The following is a 17,836-nucleotide window of genomic DNA, read 5'->3' as shown; positions in this document are numbered from 1 at the left end:
GAGAGAGAGAGAGAGAGAGAGAGAGAGAGAGAGAGAGAGAGAGATAAAAAAAGGGAAACATTAAAAAGTAAATTCGTTAAGCGAGGAAACGAGAATCAGGTGGGCGGGAGTGTAACTCGTTCGAAGCGTAAAATAAATGGCGCGCGCACGCGAGCTTACTCTCGTGCCGGAAGATTAGCTGTAATATCGTCGCGCCTGGAAAGCTTCGAATTAAAAGCCCACTTTAATCCGGTTTTTTCCATTTACGTACTACGTACAAATCTATCTTGCGTTAATAATCGTATCTGGAAAAGGCGCAAACTGAGTTTGCGTTATACGCGTGCAACGTACGCATACACGAACAAGCTTGTATATATAGACACACCTGATACACATATAGTGACACACAAAGAGAAGTATACGCGTTCATACAAACACGTCGTGCACACGAACTCAATCCCGTATGTACAAATTGATTACGCGCTGCGTTTAACGAGTATTCCATCTCTCTCTTTCTCTATCTATGTCTATCTCTATCTCTATCTCTGTCTGTCTGTCTGTCTGTCTGTCTCTCTCTCTCTCTCTCTCTCTATAATTTGATGCTCTCCAGCCTAACTCTCGTTAAGCTTTCGAAATAACGTTTCTCATCTCCGATGTCGATTTTAACATCATTTTTTATCTCTCTCTTTCTCACTCTCTTCTTTTTCTCTCTCGTTCTATTTTTATCTGTCTCAGTCCTTTCTCTCTCTCTCTCTCTCTCTGTCTGTCTGTCTGTCTTTCTCTCTCTTCAATCCTTTCTATCTCCGTCTTTATCTTTATCGTTTTCTCTCTTTTTTTTTTCTCTCTATCATTTTATCTTTTTGGTTTCTCGTTTGCATTTGAGACGTAAGAGCGAGTGAACTTTGAGAAGAATATAGGAAGCTAGCCTGAACTTTTTGAGCTGGTCAAAGTGAGATAGAAAGAGAAAGATAGAAAGAGAAAGATAGAAAGAGAGAGTAGAAGAGAGAGAATGAAAGTGACCGAACATTCTACTACAAAAACCATCATCTTTCTCTCTTGGTTATACGTAAAGAAAGAGAGAGAGAGAGAGAGAGAGAGAACCCTCTTCCTCTAGTTCGCTTTATTAGGTGAACAACGGGTCCTTTGTCCCCGTTTCTTTTTGATGTGCCATTTTCTGCTTCGTTCCGAGCCATTATCCGCGAAAGGTAGCTGTGTCGCCGCTTATCCAAAAAGGTGGGGACGGTTGCGTCCAGTTTCTCTACCCCTTTTTCAATGTACACCCTCTACTAACATCGAGAGAGAAAGAGAGAAAGAGAGAAAGAGAGAGGTCGCCTGATCTCATTATACAATATAGTGTCGATTATCACGAAAATTGCTATCAACAATGATACGCATGATTTGCATTAATTTTATTATGATTTATTACAATGAGGAAAATATGTAGTATATGTCTTCTCTGCGTATGTGTATATGTATATATATATATATATATATTATATATATATATTTATATGTACATAATAATATTACAAAATTATATCAATGATAATTACAATTGCATGTAATAATAATGATTGCTAATGAACGAGAGATATGAATAATGAAATAACGATAATATATCCGACGATAAAATTCATAAATTTACGTATTTATACGTAATTACGTTTAATCAGTTAAAAGAGAAAGAAAGAGAGTGGGAGAGAGAGAGAGAGGGAGAGAGGGAGAAAGAGGAAATGTCCCATTCAAAATAGAAAATAAACGAAAATAGATGGTTACGAGAAAAGTATTAGGAATTGGGTTAGGTTGGACGAATTTAAGCTTCATCTCACCGCGAAATAGACGACCCCGTGTTCCGTTAATAAGAGAGGACGAGAATCGTAGATTGATTTATCGGTTCCCGTTGAAGAGCGTATAAAGGCCTGCCTCTCTCTCTCTCTCTCTCTCTCTCACTCTCTTACACACAGATACACATACACAACCGAAAATATATCAGACCAACGACTACATCTACATCGATGTCGTCAGGCATCGACACAAACTCTCAACGAGTTACTCAAACGAGATCGATCTCCTTTATATCAAGAGAGCAAGAGAGAAAGAGAGAGAAGGAGAGATTTTCCTTTCGAGAGAATACGTCGAAATCGATTAGTTCAGAGATTTCCAAAGTACGGCTCGCGTTAAATTGTACAGTATCAGATTAGATTTTTCTACATGTTATATTCGTCAGGATCGTGAAAGGTTACATAAAATTTAGAAAGTTGTTCAAGGTTCTCATAAGTTTTTTTTTTTAATAGTAGTGGATTAAATCATTGCAATTGTGTATGTGTATGTTTATAGCAATTGTGTATGTTTCTTTGCAAGTTTGCAAAGTGTTTACATACGATAGCATGTATCATCGATAAGGTTCGAAAGGGACGAACAGTTGACTTTACTAAGGATCAAGAAATACGATCGGACTAGAGAGAGCTGATGCATATATATATATATTTATAGATTTAATAAAAAATCTTAAACAATCGTCATTATCGTCATTAGTTAAGTCATCAGTTAAATAGAATGAAATGCGAGTGAAAATACGTTAACAATTCATTCGTTCTCGATGGAATAGAAATTAATTAACATGTTAATTAATTTAATATAGCCATTCGATCTAAACGAACACGCCTTTTGTTTCCTAACAATCGTCGATTAAATAGTTTTTTATCAATGCTATAAAAATTAATATAATGTTCTAATCTAAGTTTGAAACATTTTTATATGTCTACATAATATATAAAAAAGATCTCGTGTAATCAAGTTTTGTTAATGAAAAATATCGTTATTGAGTTAAATAATAACAAACGTTCCCGTGTATGTAAGATCGACGAGACACTGGTATAGACAACACAATAGCAAGATAAACACAATAAAAATCTATTTAATGTACGTAACATCTAATTCGGTAAGAACATAAACACGTTACTCGTTCTCATATTAGTATCGTTCGGAACATTGATCTCGAATCTAGTACTCTACCAACGTCGAAATAGTAAAACGTAAAATTTCTATAATACGATAATAATTATCTACCAATTACATTAATAATACTATCTAATAATTTATTAGACTAACGTTATCAGCGTTTGAGCGAATTCCATTTCGATATTCGAATATAATCCGATATTTTATAGACTAGATATAAATAGACTAGATATTTTCTTTTTTCTATTTTTAATTCTTTTAAACATAATTCACGTAAGGTCCCATTGAAAGAAAATTTCCTCTCTCTCTCTTTCTCTCTCTGTCTCCTTTTCTCTCTTTCTTTCACACACACACAGTAGAATTTTACCGATTTTGTCCGAATTCTCCGTTGCCTCTCGTTCTTCGCTATGTTCACGGGAACTTCAATATGCACGCTGACATCTATACGAAACTCTAACATATTTGGTGCAAGCTAGCAGAGGCTGGAACCATACTGTAGTAGTAGGAATAGGAGGATGAGGATGAGGATGAGGATGAGGATGAGGATGATGCCGTGGGATTTTGAAGGTCCCAGCTTGGTGAAGGTGGGCTGAGAGAAGAGATCACACCGGTGGTGGTGAGTACTGGCCGACACAAAAGAATCAAAGCGCAGGAAGGTAATGGTACGTCGGTGGTAGAGCGGCCAGTAATATACCGGATGGACTTTGCTTTCGGTTCGAGTGCCCTCACAAAGCTGCCGTTTAGATAAATTGCTTCCATCTGCGTCCCTCTCTCCCTCTCTCCCGCCCTTCTGTCCACCCTCTCTCGCTCGCTCACTCACTCTTTCTCCACCACCTACTACTCTACTCTACTCTACCTCCACCTCCACCGTCAACCTCGCATTTTCTTTCTTTCGTTTCTTCATTTTTTTTTCTTTTTTATCTCTCTCTCTCTCTCTCTCTCTCTCTCTCTCTCTCTCTCTCTCTCTTTCTCTCTTTCTGTTTCTCTGTCTCGTCGTAATACCATTTTATATCGACGAAACGTTTTCAGTTTGTTTTCAAATTTTTGCTGCGCTGAACGATTGCCGATCATCGTTATCATCGTCCTTACTTTTTTTGTTCCTTTTTCTTGTATTTATTTATTTTATTTGTTAATCAAAGTAACACTCGTTCGGTATCTTGATTTTTTCTTTTTTGTTTATTTTACAGTAATCTCACGTTGCGTGAATTAAAAGAACAAAAAAGAGAAAAAAAACAGTGGAAATAAACACACGAGCTTTCTATGATCGTCTATCTTTATTCTTTCTCTCTTTTTCTTTCTTTATTTCTTCCTTTTCTTTTTCTTTTTTTTTTTTTTTAATTTCTTTATCTTTTGTTGATGTATCTCGTACTCGTCGTATATCTTCATTCACCTCTAATTTCATAGTAATCTCGTTTCTCTTGATAAGTATAACGAGGAGAAAAAAGACTTGTGCCTTTTTAAATCCAAGCAGACGTGCACTTTTTCAATGAATGTATAAGCAGCTAGAATAATTTTAATAACTACGGTCCGTTTTGTTTTATAACGTAAAGTTTTTGTTTTATAATTGAAGATTTTTCATTAACCTATGTGTGTAATAATACGCATGCATTAATATACCACCATACTCTTCTTTCTTTTTCTCTTTATATTTTTATCATTGTAAAAATGTATATGCATATATATATATATATCACATACACACACACACACACACATGCATGCGTACGACTAGAAATAGTTACCACAGAAACGTTATTTCAAAAACGGAAATGGCCTACTTAGGTTACTTAGTAAAACAAAGCTTTATCATAAACCATTTCTCCATTCTTTACGTCATTTGATGCAAGTATGCACTATGTGCATAGGATGCTTAAGGGCTTTAAATGACTCGTTCAAAATATCTATGTCGCCTTTTATATCGAACGTAAAATCGATATTAACATGTTCGATTCTCTCTCTATCTCTCTTTTTTTTTTTTTTATAATGGAAACATAAAAAAAATGTTTCATTAACTCATTCACTTTTCGTTTATTCTTCCCTTTTCTTTCGTTCCTTTTTTTTTTTTTTTTGATGTATATATATATAATATAATTTCTCTCTCTCTCTCTCTCTCTCTCTCTCTCTCTCTCTCTCTCTCTATTTTTTAATACAAATATATACAAAAACAGAAAACTAAAGTTTTTAATAAAACGTGTTTTTTCCCATCTAAAATATCGTTGCATCTTTAATTGCGTGCGGTTTTCACGATTAAAACTTGCGCTTTCGACAAATATAAGACTGCTATAAAGAGAGAGAGAAAGAGAGAGAGAAAGAGAGAGAGTGTATGTTAAAATGAGAGGTGAAGATGAAGAGGAGGAGGAGGAGGAGGAGCAGGAGGAGGGATAGAGGTATAGGAAGAGTAGTAGTTGTGTGTAAAGCAATATGAATTTCGTTGCTAATATCTCGTATCTTTCGTAGGCATGGATGTAGAGATGGCAGAAACTCTTTCGTCTATTTATGTCTCTATCTCTCTTTTCCTTTCTCTCTCTCTCTCTCTCTCTTTCTCTCTCTCTCTCTCTCTCTCTCTCTCTCTCTTTCTCTTTCTCTCTTCCGAGAAATGAAAATGCTTAGCAAACATTACCAGAAGTATTACCATTCTATTTATGTATTTCTTTTTATCAATAAGAGAAGGAACTCGAAGAATACGATTATAATCGAACAATTATCTAAATGTAAATTTCTGACAAGTTTTAATCGGCGTTTTAATTAAATCGATGAAAATTATAAAAAAGAAAGAAAGAAAAATTAAGTGTATATATGTGTGTGTGTGTGTGAGAAAGAGAGAGAAAGAGAAAGAGGCCAAAAGTAGTTAAATTCGATTAATTTCGGAGACCCTTTTTTTTAGTCCTGTAATCAGTATATATAGGTATTACTTTTTTTTTTACGGCTAGTCGTATAATTTCATGATCCAGAAAAAAAAAAACAGAGAAGAAGAGAAAGAAGGAAAAATGAATCTAAAAAAAGTCTCGAAAGGATATAATTAATTGATATTTAAAACGTCCGAAAGAACTTTTGTTCCACCTAGTAGATAGAAATATCTGTGACGTTCCCTCCCTCCTTTCCTTCATTCTTTCCCCTCCCTTCTCCCATCACCATCCCCCATCCCCATCATCTTCCAGTTCATATCTCAGCAAATGTTTTACTTGGCTTATCTCTACGTTCTCTACGTTTCAAGATCGAGTTCTCGATGTTTCGTGTATACATATAGATATATATATATGTGTGTGTGTGTGTGTGTATGTATATGTATATGCGAATACAGATAGGAAATGCAAGGAGACAGAGAAACAGAGAGGGAGAGAGAGAGAGAGAGAGAGAGAGAGAGAGAGAGAGAGAGACAGAGAGGATGAGAGAGAAAGAGATACTACTACTCTACACGTATTACGATGAGATAGCCGTTCTAAGTTCCAACGTTATGTTTGAATTCGTCTTGCTAGCTACTACTAGATTCGCAAATATAAATCTATATATATATATTGTGTGTGTGTGTGTAAGGTTGTAGAATACGAGGAAAGAGGTGGGCATTGAAACTTCTCTGACGTCTCTTTGGCCCTTCGACCGTGCTAGTATAGACTTAGATGGACATATCCTTTCGTTTCTATCTCTAATATTTGTATCCTCTTTCAACTAATTTCAAGAATAAAGGACGATAATTGATTGAGTGATTATTATTCTTCGATGAATTTATCGTCGTGTATATATTTGTTTTATTTGTTTTTATTCTTTTTTTTTTTTTTTTTTCTTCGTAAAGTATTGAGTTTATCATTGATAATATAAAGTGTGGTGTAATGGATAAGTAAAATGAGATTCTAAAAAGAGAAAAAAAAATAGGGAGGACAGAGAGAAAGAGAGAGAAGGAGGGTTTGGAAAAATTTATTGATCCGTTTTGTTTCCAATGTCTATGTATATGCATATATATATATATTTATATATATAGTGAGAGAAAGAGAGAGAGAGAGAGAGAGAGAAATAGACACTCAGATACACACGCACACATATGTATATATATGGTTGATCGAAGTCATATTAAATGAATTAGCGTCGCGAATAAATATCCCGTTGATCGATCACTGTCCAACGTATCTGCTTTCCAAAAGCATATCACCATCCACCTCTTCTTCTCCCCAATGTTGACTTTTATTTATTTTTTTTTCTTTTTCTTTTCTCTCTCTCACTCTCTCTCTCTTTCTCTCTCCTCTCGATCATAGTCTCGATCGAAGTAAGTTACTCGTTCCGTCGTTCGAAAAAAAAAAGAAAAGAAAAAAAATAGAAAAAAAACGACAGAGGGAAGAAAGAAACGAAGAGGTATAGGGGTTGTAGGAGTGTTTCCTTACTCGATAAAACTCGAACGACCAAACTTTTTATTAATTCTTCCATAAAAATTCCATTGAATATTTCCGAAATCGTAAATGGAATAAGTGCAAAAGAAGTATAAAAAAAAGGAGGAAGAAGGAAGAAAGAAGGCGCGTATTAATTATTTCCTTCTGGTCATTCGATTTTCAAGAGAATTAAAAAAAAAAAAAAAGAAAGAAAAATAAGAAAAAAGAAAAGGAAACAATGACGGTCGAAGCGATATTGTTATTTCGATCTTTTTCTTTTTTTTTTTTTTTTTAAGAGAATTTTTAGAAAACTAACAACAGCCGACCCCACCAACGCCGCGTATACCTTTCACAGATTGCATTATTCTATATATACGTACAACGTTGGATAAAAAAAAAACTAAAAAAAAAAAAAATAGAGAGAGAGAGAGATCGAAAAAAAAAGAAAAGAAAAGAGAGAAAAAAAATATATAACGAAAAACAAAAGGGGTGAAGAAAAAAATCGTATTATATATACGGATGGATTTTTGACAGGGCCGTTGTTCGAGTACACGCACGTTCGATTAACGCTCTAGACCTTCAATCTCTCTTCTGTACCACCCTATATCTCTTTCTCTCTCTCTCTCTCTCTCTCTCTCTCTCTCTCTCTCTCTCTCTCTTTCTCTTTCCCACCATCACCACCTACCCGTCCTATCTCTCACTCTTTCTCTCCGATACGTTTCTCTATTCGCGTGCACGGTTATTTTATTTCTGGCAAAGCCAAGCGTTCGCCGGAGATAAGAGGGATGTAATTAATCACGCCTCCGAGCTGGGCCAGCGTGTGTCAAAATACGTTATGAGCAGACTGGAGCAGGATTCGATGGTATATATGTATGTATACGTGTATATGTGAGATGATAGTAGTAGTAGTAGTAGTATTAGTAGTAATATTAGTAGTAGTAGCAGTACAGTATAAGCCTACCATACGTTACCATACGACTAGCATCATATGCATTTAACTTCTCTCTCTCTCTCTCTCTCTCTCTCTCTCTCTCATTCTCGTGGTCTCTTTCTCTTCGTAGTGGACATGGAAGGCCAGTCGGTTCATCAATAACCGGTATTTTCAACCCCTTCTACCATTCTATATCCTCCCTATCCTCCCTTCCTCCTCTTCCTATTTCTCCTACTTCTCCTCCTCTTCCTCCTCCTCCTCCTCTTCTTCCTCCTCCTCCTCCTCCTCCTCCTCCTCCTCCTCCTCCTCCTCCGTTAGCCCTTTTCATGATAGCAACGAGATCGACTACACGAGCCTCCTCTATAGATTGTATTCTACCACCCAATTTATTAAACGGCCTTGTCAACCTTTCTATCAGCTTTCGTCCTTCTCATTCTTCTCCTCCTTCTCCTTCTTTCTCCTTCTTTCTCAGTTGTTTTTTCTTTTTTTTTTTCTTCCTCTTCTACTTCTATTTCTTCTTCTTCTTCTTCTTCTTCTTCTTCTTCTTCTTATTTTTCTTTTTCTTCTTCGTACGTTCGCCGTGAAATTTTATGCAGCGTTATTATCGATCCTCGTTCTTGTTGGCAAAGGAAAAAGAGAAAGAAAGAAAGAAAATCGATTCTGTAGAAGAGCTAGTAGTAATATCGTTAATGCGTTTGTACTACTTTTACTTTTGTTGTATAATATATATATATATATATGTATGTATGTATGTGTATATGTATATATATTATATATATATTATGTATATGTGTATGTTGTGTGTGTGGGTATATATCGTGTAGGCGTTATTAGGAATTCTTTTCTTTTTTCTTTTTTTATAATTCGCATTAGGGATGAAAATTACGTGTATTGTATTTTCAAGAGTTATCATTGTCCCAACACGAACTCATTTTAATCTTGGCAAAAAATTATTTCGTAGATTAGATAAGGAAAGATCGAAATTTTATGAGATTAGAAATTGCATTAGATCATCGGTAAGATTACGAGGACTTTAATTTATGATATAACTGTTTAACGCGTGACATCGTTATATTGTTCGTCTTGTGCATTTAATTTTTTTTTTTTTATATCATATATATATATATATATTCTTTTATTGTATTTTTTGAATTGAAAAGTAAATCCTCCTGCCGGAAATCAAATTATTTACTAATGTTATTTCTCTTTTTATCTTTATTTTTTTTTCTTCTTGTTTTTTCATTTTTTCTTTCCTTTCTTTTCTTTTCTTTTTGTTCTCTTAAATTTTAATTTCGAAATATCGTATCATTTTGTATACCCGTATAATATCGTGCATCATCGTCAATGCAGCGTAATCACCGGCTTCATTTTCCACATATTGATTACAGTCTCGCTGAAAATTACGCTTTCATTTATTAAAATGCATCAATGATTCGTAATAAAAGTATTCACGAAGCTACGATTAATTTCAGCTATACATACAACACACACACACACACACGCACGCACACACATTAATATATGCATTTGTATATATATATGCGTTTTGTCGGACATCAGGAGAAAATTATTTATCGAGGAAAGTGAGAAAGAGAGAGAAGATGTATTTTTGACATTTCAAAAATACATAGAAAAATATTTCAAATATAAACGTAATAGAATTATTAAAAGAGACAGGATAATTATGTGAAATAATTAAATAAATCAATTAATTAAACATTTTGAAAGCGATACGAACGTATGTAGTTTCTCTCTCTCTTTTTTTTTTTTTTTTCGTGATATATAATTATTGTTGTACCCACTTTTTTTTTTCGTTTTTTTCTCATCTTCCATTCTTCTTTGTTAAAGTCACAATCGATGAAGTTTTTTTTTTCGGCCGTCGTTTTCTTCCTCGATATTTTTTCTGTTGAATTATTATTATTTAACAACGACAAAGTTCGATATACTTTTTCCAATTAATAGGTTAAGGAGAGAAGTTTTTAATGAAAACCGCGCAGGGCCATTTACGAGACCGCTTGTAAAGTTTACGCACGGATAACCATCGTCAATACCGCGATCGAACCCATAAACTGTACCACACTTGGTTTGGGAACATTTCGCAGAGATATTTTCAACACTTTTCGAATAATCCTTGGGTGATGAAACGATTCGATACGCGAAAGACCGATAAAAAATGAAATATAATTTTTTTCTCTTTTCTTTTTCCTTTTGTATTTTTTTATTTTTTTGAAAATTTATCCTCGATTAAATTACACATTTATATTTCCTTTCTCTCTCTCTCTCTCTCTCTCTCTCTCTGGCTCTGTCTTTTTCTCTTTCTCTCTTGGGCTCTTTTTATTTGCTATAGTAATTTGTTAACCACCAGACAGAGCCATTCCATTTAATCTATGCGATATTTTATCTGAACAAAACGTATAAATAATATTAATAAAGAATTCTAGAAAAAGAGAGAGAGAGAGAGAGAGAGAGAGAGAGAGAGAGAGAGGATATAGTACTATATAGAAATATCGTCGATGTTTATCATTAGAATTTTTCTCTATCCTCTTTTCGCAATTGAATTCATTTGGAATAATGTATATTAATTTATTATTAATTTTCCAACGACGTAGTACAGTATATCTTTATGTTTAATCGAACGTCGGACTTTACTCAGCAATTTTTCAACTTTGATATCCGTTATCATATTCTATGATCGAAGTACAGATCTTTTTATTAGTATATGAATTATTATACTATACACACACACATACACACACATATTTGTTATTGTATTAACTAGATTATTGAAAATACGACGACTTGGAACGAAGAAAATAATTCAAAAGAAATCGCATTGTTTCATGAACAAAGGATAAAAATTATATGGACAAAGACAGAAAGCTTTCCATTATGAATTTGATATCTCTTGTCATTTTGTACAATCATGCGTATATATCTCTTTTTATTATTATAATGAATCACTATTATTATCGGTTAACTATTATATTAATCAGATTATTGAAATTCTTCTTCTACCAAATGGGTCAGAAGAAATTTTATAATTTTGTGAACGATAGACAAAGGTGAGAGAAAGAGAAAAGGAAATAGAAAGAAAGAAAGATAAAAAGCTTTTCGTTTGAATTTAATATCTCTTATATAATTTTCTATAATCGAATTAAATATCACTTATCGTTATATTAATTACAACAATTATTAGTTTATTATTATATCAATGAATCGTATTATTAAGATTCGATTTATAACATTGGAAAATCATTTCTAAACAAATCTTTATAATTCGATTAACCGAGAAACATGTTAGTTACATTATATATATATGTATATATCTATCATTTCATACGATTAATTTTATACAATCGTTTTATCATTGTATTATATAACGAATTATTTATAGTTTATCGTTATATCGGTGAATTAAATTATTGAAATTTAATATCAACGTTTAACGAGTTAAAAGAAATTTCATCATTATACATGACATTGGATACAAACGTATATCTATTTTATTTGAGAAAGTTAAGAGATAGAAAGCTTTTTATTCGAATTTTCGGGGTTGTTACGATGGTGGACAAGTATCAAAACGACTTTGTCCTTTTTATTTTTAGAAACGTATCGATGCTCTTCGTAACTCGTCGAGAGTTCAACTCATAAGTGAGAACGAGCGTGTCAAGCCGTGAAGTGTCAAGCCGGTGTGGTACTTGCGTGTGGCAGCGTGTAAAACTATGACCACTGGTCACGCTACTTTTCTCTTTTTCTCTCTCTCTCTCTCTCTCTCTATCTCTGTATCTCTCTCTCATACATTCTCTCATTCTCTCTCTTTTCGTCGAGCACATCAAAAAATTCAGTCTATCAAGTTCACTTCATTCGCTCTTTCTCTTTTGTTGTTTTTCCTATTTTTTTTTTTTACTTTTTTTATTTTTTTTATTTTTTATTTTTTTATTTATTTTCTCTTTTTTTCTCTTTTCTTTTTTTTCGCTCTCATGCTAGTCGATCCACATCAAATCTTTCGGAGTATATGCCAGGAACGTCAAAAGCACGAAGATCTGACGTATCGATCAACGACGTGTATACACACACACACACACAGATACATACATATGTATACTTACATATATGCATACATGTATACATACATAAATGTACATATATGATTCCCTTCATTTACCAAGAAGCTTGATAGAAAATGGAAAGGAATAATGAGAGATATGAATGAGAGAGATAGATAGAGGGAGGTAGAGAGGGAGAGTGCGTTAGCAAAGAGGACATCAGAAATGGGGGATGAATATCACAGGATATATGCCGTTTAGGGGTGAACTTCGATAATACGTATCGACGTTTAATCGATAATTCTTGTGACACTAACGCGATCCTACATCTCTCTCTCTCTTTCTCTCTTCTATACGGATGATTTAAAAAAAAGAGAGAGAGAGAGAGAGAGAGAGAGAGAGAGAGAGAGACGAAGAAAATGAACGATAGACTTTTATTAATTTCCATATATTCTCTTCGAACGAATCGTACGTTGTATTTTCACTTGTATTATATAGTCGATAATGGGTTAGACGTGAATAGAGAGTAAAATAGAGAATATATAGAAAGAGATACAGATAGAGAAAGAGAAAAAGGACGGACAGACAGACAGACAGACAGAGAGAGAGAGAGAGAGAGAGAGAGAGAGAGAGATTCTTGCAAAGTAATATATTAAAAGGAAACAAATGTCGTGTCGCAATCGATATCATGGCTCGTTTTCATTGAAATCGAAGCCATGCCAGAGAAAGGGGATGAAAGAGGGAGAAAAGAGATAAAGAGAGATAGATAGATAGAGAAAGAGAGAGAAAGAAGATATACATTCAGCAGGTTGCGTGGTTGTTGGAGACACAGAGGGGTTGCTCGAGAGGGAGGTAGTAGTTGGTTGAAGGAGAGTAGACAAGGATGTTGAATTGGAGGGGGTGGTAAACGGGATAGGAGGGTGATGGAAGAAGGGAAGTGGAAAATGAACGTTTATATACATTGGCTCGCGTGACTCTAAGCGAATGCAATGAACGCAACGAACGTGTGCCAAGCCAAACACAAAATAACTCTCATTATTGGCGTTAATTAATATCGAGACCCGTTGGTGGACACGTTTATTGCCCTTCCATTTCAACGTTTAACAGCTGTGGTTTTAAAAGCATTCAATTTTCTTTCTTCATTTATCTCCTTTCTTTATTTTTTGTTTTTTGTTTCTTGTTTTCTTTTTTTAGATTCTTTATTTTCTTTATTTTCTTTCTCTCGTTCCCTTTTTATTCTTACTGGTCGCTTTCTTGTAAAATTTTTAACGATTTTTTCCCGCGTTCATTTCTCCTCTTTTCTTTTTCTTTTTCTTGCTTGCTTGCTTTTTCTTTGTCCCTTTTTTCCGGTTTTCTCTCTTTTCGCTTTTCTTTTTCTTTTTCTTTTTTTATTTTTACATCTCTTTTTCTCTTTCTTGTTCGTCTTTCCCTTCGAGTTTTCCCCCTTCGAGTTAGTAGTCCCGTTGTAGAGTTAAACGATAGTTTCGTTAATCGCCCCTGCAGAACGACACGTTTCCCTTCTGCAGCTGCGCCCTTCGTGAACTTCTTTTTTAAAGGCAGAACAACCAAGAAGGTTAACTCGTTAGAATGACGAAGAAAGAAAGAGAGGAAGAGAGAAAGAAATAGAGAAAGAAAGAGAGAGGGAAGGGATATTTATAGAATATAAATGAAAAGAACAATTCATTAAAAATGAAATATACATATATATATATATCATTATAAAAAATTCTTATAAGCAAAAAAAGAAAAAAATATATACGTGTGTGTGTGTGTGTGTGTGTAGATTTTATTTGTTCGAAGTTAGTAACGAATATGAAAAGTAATAATTCGTTTAGTATGTTTGTCAAAAAAAAAAAAAAAAAAAAAAAAAAGAAAGAGAGAGAGAGAGAGAGAGAGAAAGAAATAAAGATATAGTTGTATTTTTTTCGGTTCCCCTCGGAATACATTTCGTGATAAGTTCGTGACGTAAAAGAGGAAAAGCTATTCCCCTTCTATCTCCATTTTTGTCCTACATTCCCAAAAGTGGAGACAACGGTGACAACCACGAATATCGTGGCTTTCTCTGAAACTTAGCTTTCTTTGGAATTACCTTTTATTCGAGAAAACATTGTTGCCTTGTCAGATTAGAATGTCTCTGGAGTTGTAAAAGAAAATACATGTGTGTGCGTATATACATATATATATATATATATCTGTTGTCTGTAACGTTAGAATGTTTTTCTTGATATGATCCAAAAGAATCTCTTCGAAATTTATTATTAAGAAGTTTCTTATTCTTTTTATTCTTATGTATACGATAAAGAGGTGAAAGAAAAACGTGAAAGTCGTTCGAAATAAAGAATGGTTTTCTTACGAGTTAAAATATATATATATATATATATATATATATATATATATATATATATATATAAATATAGAAAGAAAAAGAATAAGGAGTATAGGACTAGAAGAGAAGCTACTTGAAATTCTAATGGAGATGCGTCTACTACCACCGCCTGTTGCGCCATGTGTCACGTGTCGTATTCATCTTCTATCTTTCTACACATTATGTATAAGCAAAATTATTCTCGATATCAAACGATTTATTTCTATTTTTGTCCTTTTCTTTTCGCAATTTTACGTACTATTTATATCTAAACATTGATAACGATAATAGATATATATATATATATCTTTTTGTATTTTATTTTTTATTATTTTTATTTCTTCTTTCTATACGTATAACACACACACACAAACACACATATTATTATCATCGTCATCATCATCATTTCATTATATTCGATGATTACGCGTTGATACGAAAGAGATAAAAAAATTTGATATGTGAACGACACACTCGGGAAGGAAATAAACGAAATATAATGATTTTCAATATTATCTAGGAACTATATTATAGATTAGAAATATAATTGTACGTCGAAGGGGAGGAGAGAAAGAACGTTCTCTTTGTGACCTATGATCTATATACCGAAAGGAGAAACGTCACGAAGACGTCGTGAACTCCGGAAATAAAACGGCTCACGCGATTCGGACGTGTTCAAATGTCATATCGTGCCTTTAAACGATCGAATCTAGAAGCAGATTATAACTAAATGTTTTATTTTTCTCTCACGCTTTATTTTTCTGCGTACGCCGACGAAAAGGAGTTGTATATCGCGTAGAAGCTGTAGAAAACAATTCAAGAAAGAAAAAAAATATGTGTATATATATATATATGTGTGTATATATATATATACGCACAATGAGACGAATACACACACATATGTATATACACAGAGTGGCTCAAGTGTATCAGTCGTTTAGAATGGGAAAGAAAAAGAAGATAGAAGAGAAAAAAAAATAATTTATAGAATAGAGCGTCTCGAAAAAGAGTAATCGATATTTTTTTTTTAATATCAAAAACTAAAGACTTTCGTCCACCGCCCTGTTACATAAGAAGAAAATGAAAAACTATCCGAATGTGAAAATTAAATGAGAAATGAGAAAGTAATACAATACTCGATGGTAAATAATCGATAATAATTACGTCACTTGTCAGTTGACTCTCGATGATTGCTTCTTGGAAAAAGAAAAAAAAAAAAAGGAAAAGAAAGAAATAAAAAAATAAAAAAAAAATAACAAAGAACGAAAGGAAAGAAAGAGAGAGAAAAAAAGAAAGAAAAATAGAAAACAGGATGAACGAATTCGTTTAAATAATTAAAAAGCGGGAGAGGACAACGTGTAGTAGTCGAAATCGAACGATTGATATTCGTCGAATAAATAAAATTCTTATAATAACGCGAAGGAATAAGTAAATAAATGAACGAATGAACGTATACACGAGTTGATAAACAAATAAATAAATCGACGGGGGGAAAAAATTCGGTTCGATTGAGAGAGAATTGAAACGAGTGTCTATGACGCGGGGCCTTGGAAAATACGCGTACGGCAGTGCCGACGGAATATCTCGAGCGTTTACGAAGTTGACCGAACGCGCAGTGACATCGACCGGTCGCGCCGGTGTAACACGTTGCGACCGGCCGTGTGTGTTGTGTCTGTACACGCGTTAGGTTACGTTAGAAAATATCGTTGTTAAAATAGGTTCGTTTTGAGTGATTTATTGTACGTTTATTGCGTGAAACATTGAACGAATAAATGAGTGTTGGTAATATGGAGACGGTGGATACGTGTTCGGAGAGGAATCGTCTCGATGTTCTGTCGATGATGGTCGAAGGATCTACGGACATGCGCAGCAACGGTGCTGCCGGACACGAAACGTGGTCGAAAGGTTTATACAAAAACGATGAACTTGAGTTTCAACTTGATTTGGTGAGTTTAATGTAGATATATGTATATATATACATATATGTATGAGTGTGTGCCTGTGAAGAGTGAGTGAGTGAGTGAGTGAGTGAGTGAGTGAGTGAGTGAGCAAGCAAGCAAGCGAGTGAGTGAGTGAGTGAGTGAGTGAGAGAGAGAGAAAGAGAGAGAGAGAGACAGAGAGAGAGAAAGAGAGAGACAGTGAGTTCACATGTTGTATGTATGCATCTGTGTGTGTGTTGTGTATAAGCATAATGCGTTGTATGGAATCGAACGTTTCACATTGTTATTGTTAGTAGAAAATTAAGCCATTTCAAGATGGCGACGATACATCGATCGAACGTAAGAGTCGATATCGAATCATCCTCGTTTGTATACATAACCTAGAAATTGTCATGACTACTGGATATACGTATTACTACGTCGGTTCTCTGAGGTATATGTATGAGTTAACTAGAATATATTTTAATATACGTTCTGTTTCTATACATATAAGAATTAGAGAAAGAAAGAGAAAGAGAAAGAAAATCAGAAAGAGAAAGAAAGAAAGAAAGAAAGAAAGAGTGAGAGAGAGAGAGAGAGAGAGAAAGAGAGAGAGATAGAGAAAGAAAGAGAAAGGAAACATATCAAAATAACAAAATCGTTGTTGTAAAGACTAACGATATAATAATATATACTACTAAAGTTCATTGAAAATTCACAGTACTCTCTCTCTCTCTCTCTCTCTCTCTCTCTCTCTCTCTCTCTCTCTCTTCTCTTCATGGTTTTAATAAAAGCGTAAATTTGTCGAGTAAATCCCTCTTTATGAAGCTTTCCCGCGTAGGAGGAAAGTTGTCTCTATCGGAGGAAATTCGCTTAGGCGTTGTGTTACCGGTGAAACGAGAACAGAAAAAAAAGAGCAAGCGAGAGAGAGAGAGAGAGAGAGAGAGAGACAGAGAGAGATAGCTAGACACAAGGAATGAGAGGGAGAGAGAGAGAGAGAGCAACGTGCATCGTTCGTTTTTCATCGCAGGAAACGGTGGAAACATTTTATGCAGCTACGTCGAAAACGTGTTACGTCACGTTCTTCTTTTTTTCCAGCCTACTTTCGTTTTCTACTGTAGCTATACGAGTTGTAAAAGGCTTTTCGTTCTCTCTCTCTCTCTCTCTCTCTCTCTCTCTCTCTCTGTATGTCTCTCTCCCTCTCTTTCTATCTATCTCTCTATCTCTATCTCTATCTCGTTGTTTTCTATTCTTTATATTCTTTCTGCTTTTTTCAA

The 17,836-nt window shown here is 34.2% G+C and overlaps 1 protein-coding gene across 13 annotated transcripts in view; it reads left to right on the top strand.

The window, feature by feature from the left end:
• LOC122633572 (polypyrimidine tract-binding protein 1) overlaps positions 1-17,836 on the top strand; it is a 305,402-nt gene that overhangs the window by 201,195 nt on the left and 86,371 nt on the right. The window contains exon 1 of one of the 13 annotated variants that reach the window (XM_043821592.1): positions 16,051-16,586. The exons of the other annotated variants lie outside the window; for them this stretch is intronic. Coding sequence (XP_043677527.1) covers positions 16,413-16,586 — 174 coding nt within the window. The 5' untranslated portion in view covers positions 16,051-16,412. Of the gene's footprint in view, positions 1-16,050; positions 16,587-17,836 lie in introns of those variants that run through there. 13 annotated transcript variants of the gene reach the window in all.

This window comes from Vespula pensylvanica, chromosome 12 (assembly GCF_014466175.1).
Source record: "Vespula pensylvanica isolate Volc-1 chromosome 12, ASM1446617v1, whole genome shotgun sequence".
Taxonomy (NCBI): Eukaryota; Metazoa; Arthropoda; class Insecta; order Hymenoptera; family Vespidae; genus Vespula; species Vespula pensylvanica.
This window is presented reverse-complemented; position numbering and strand designations above follow the sequence as displayed.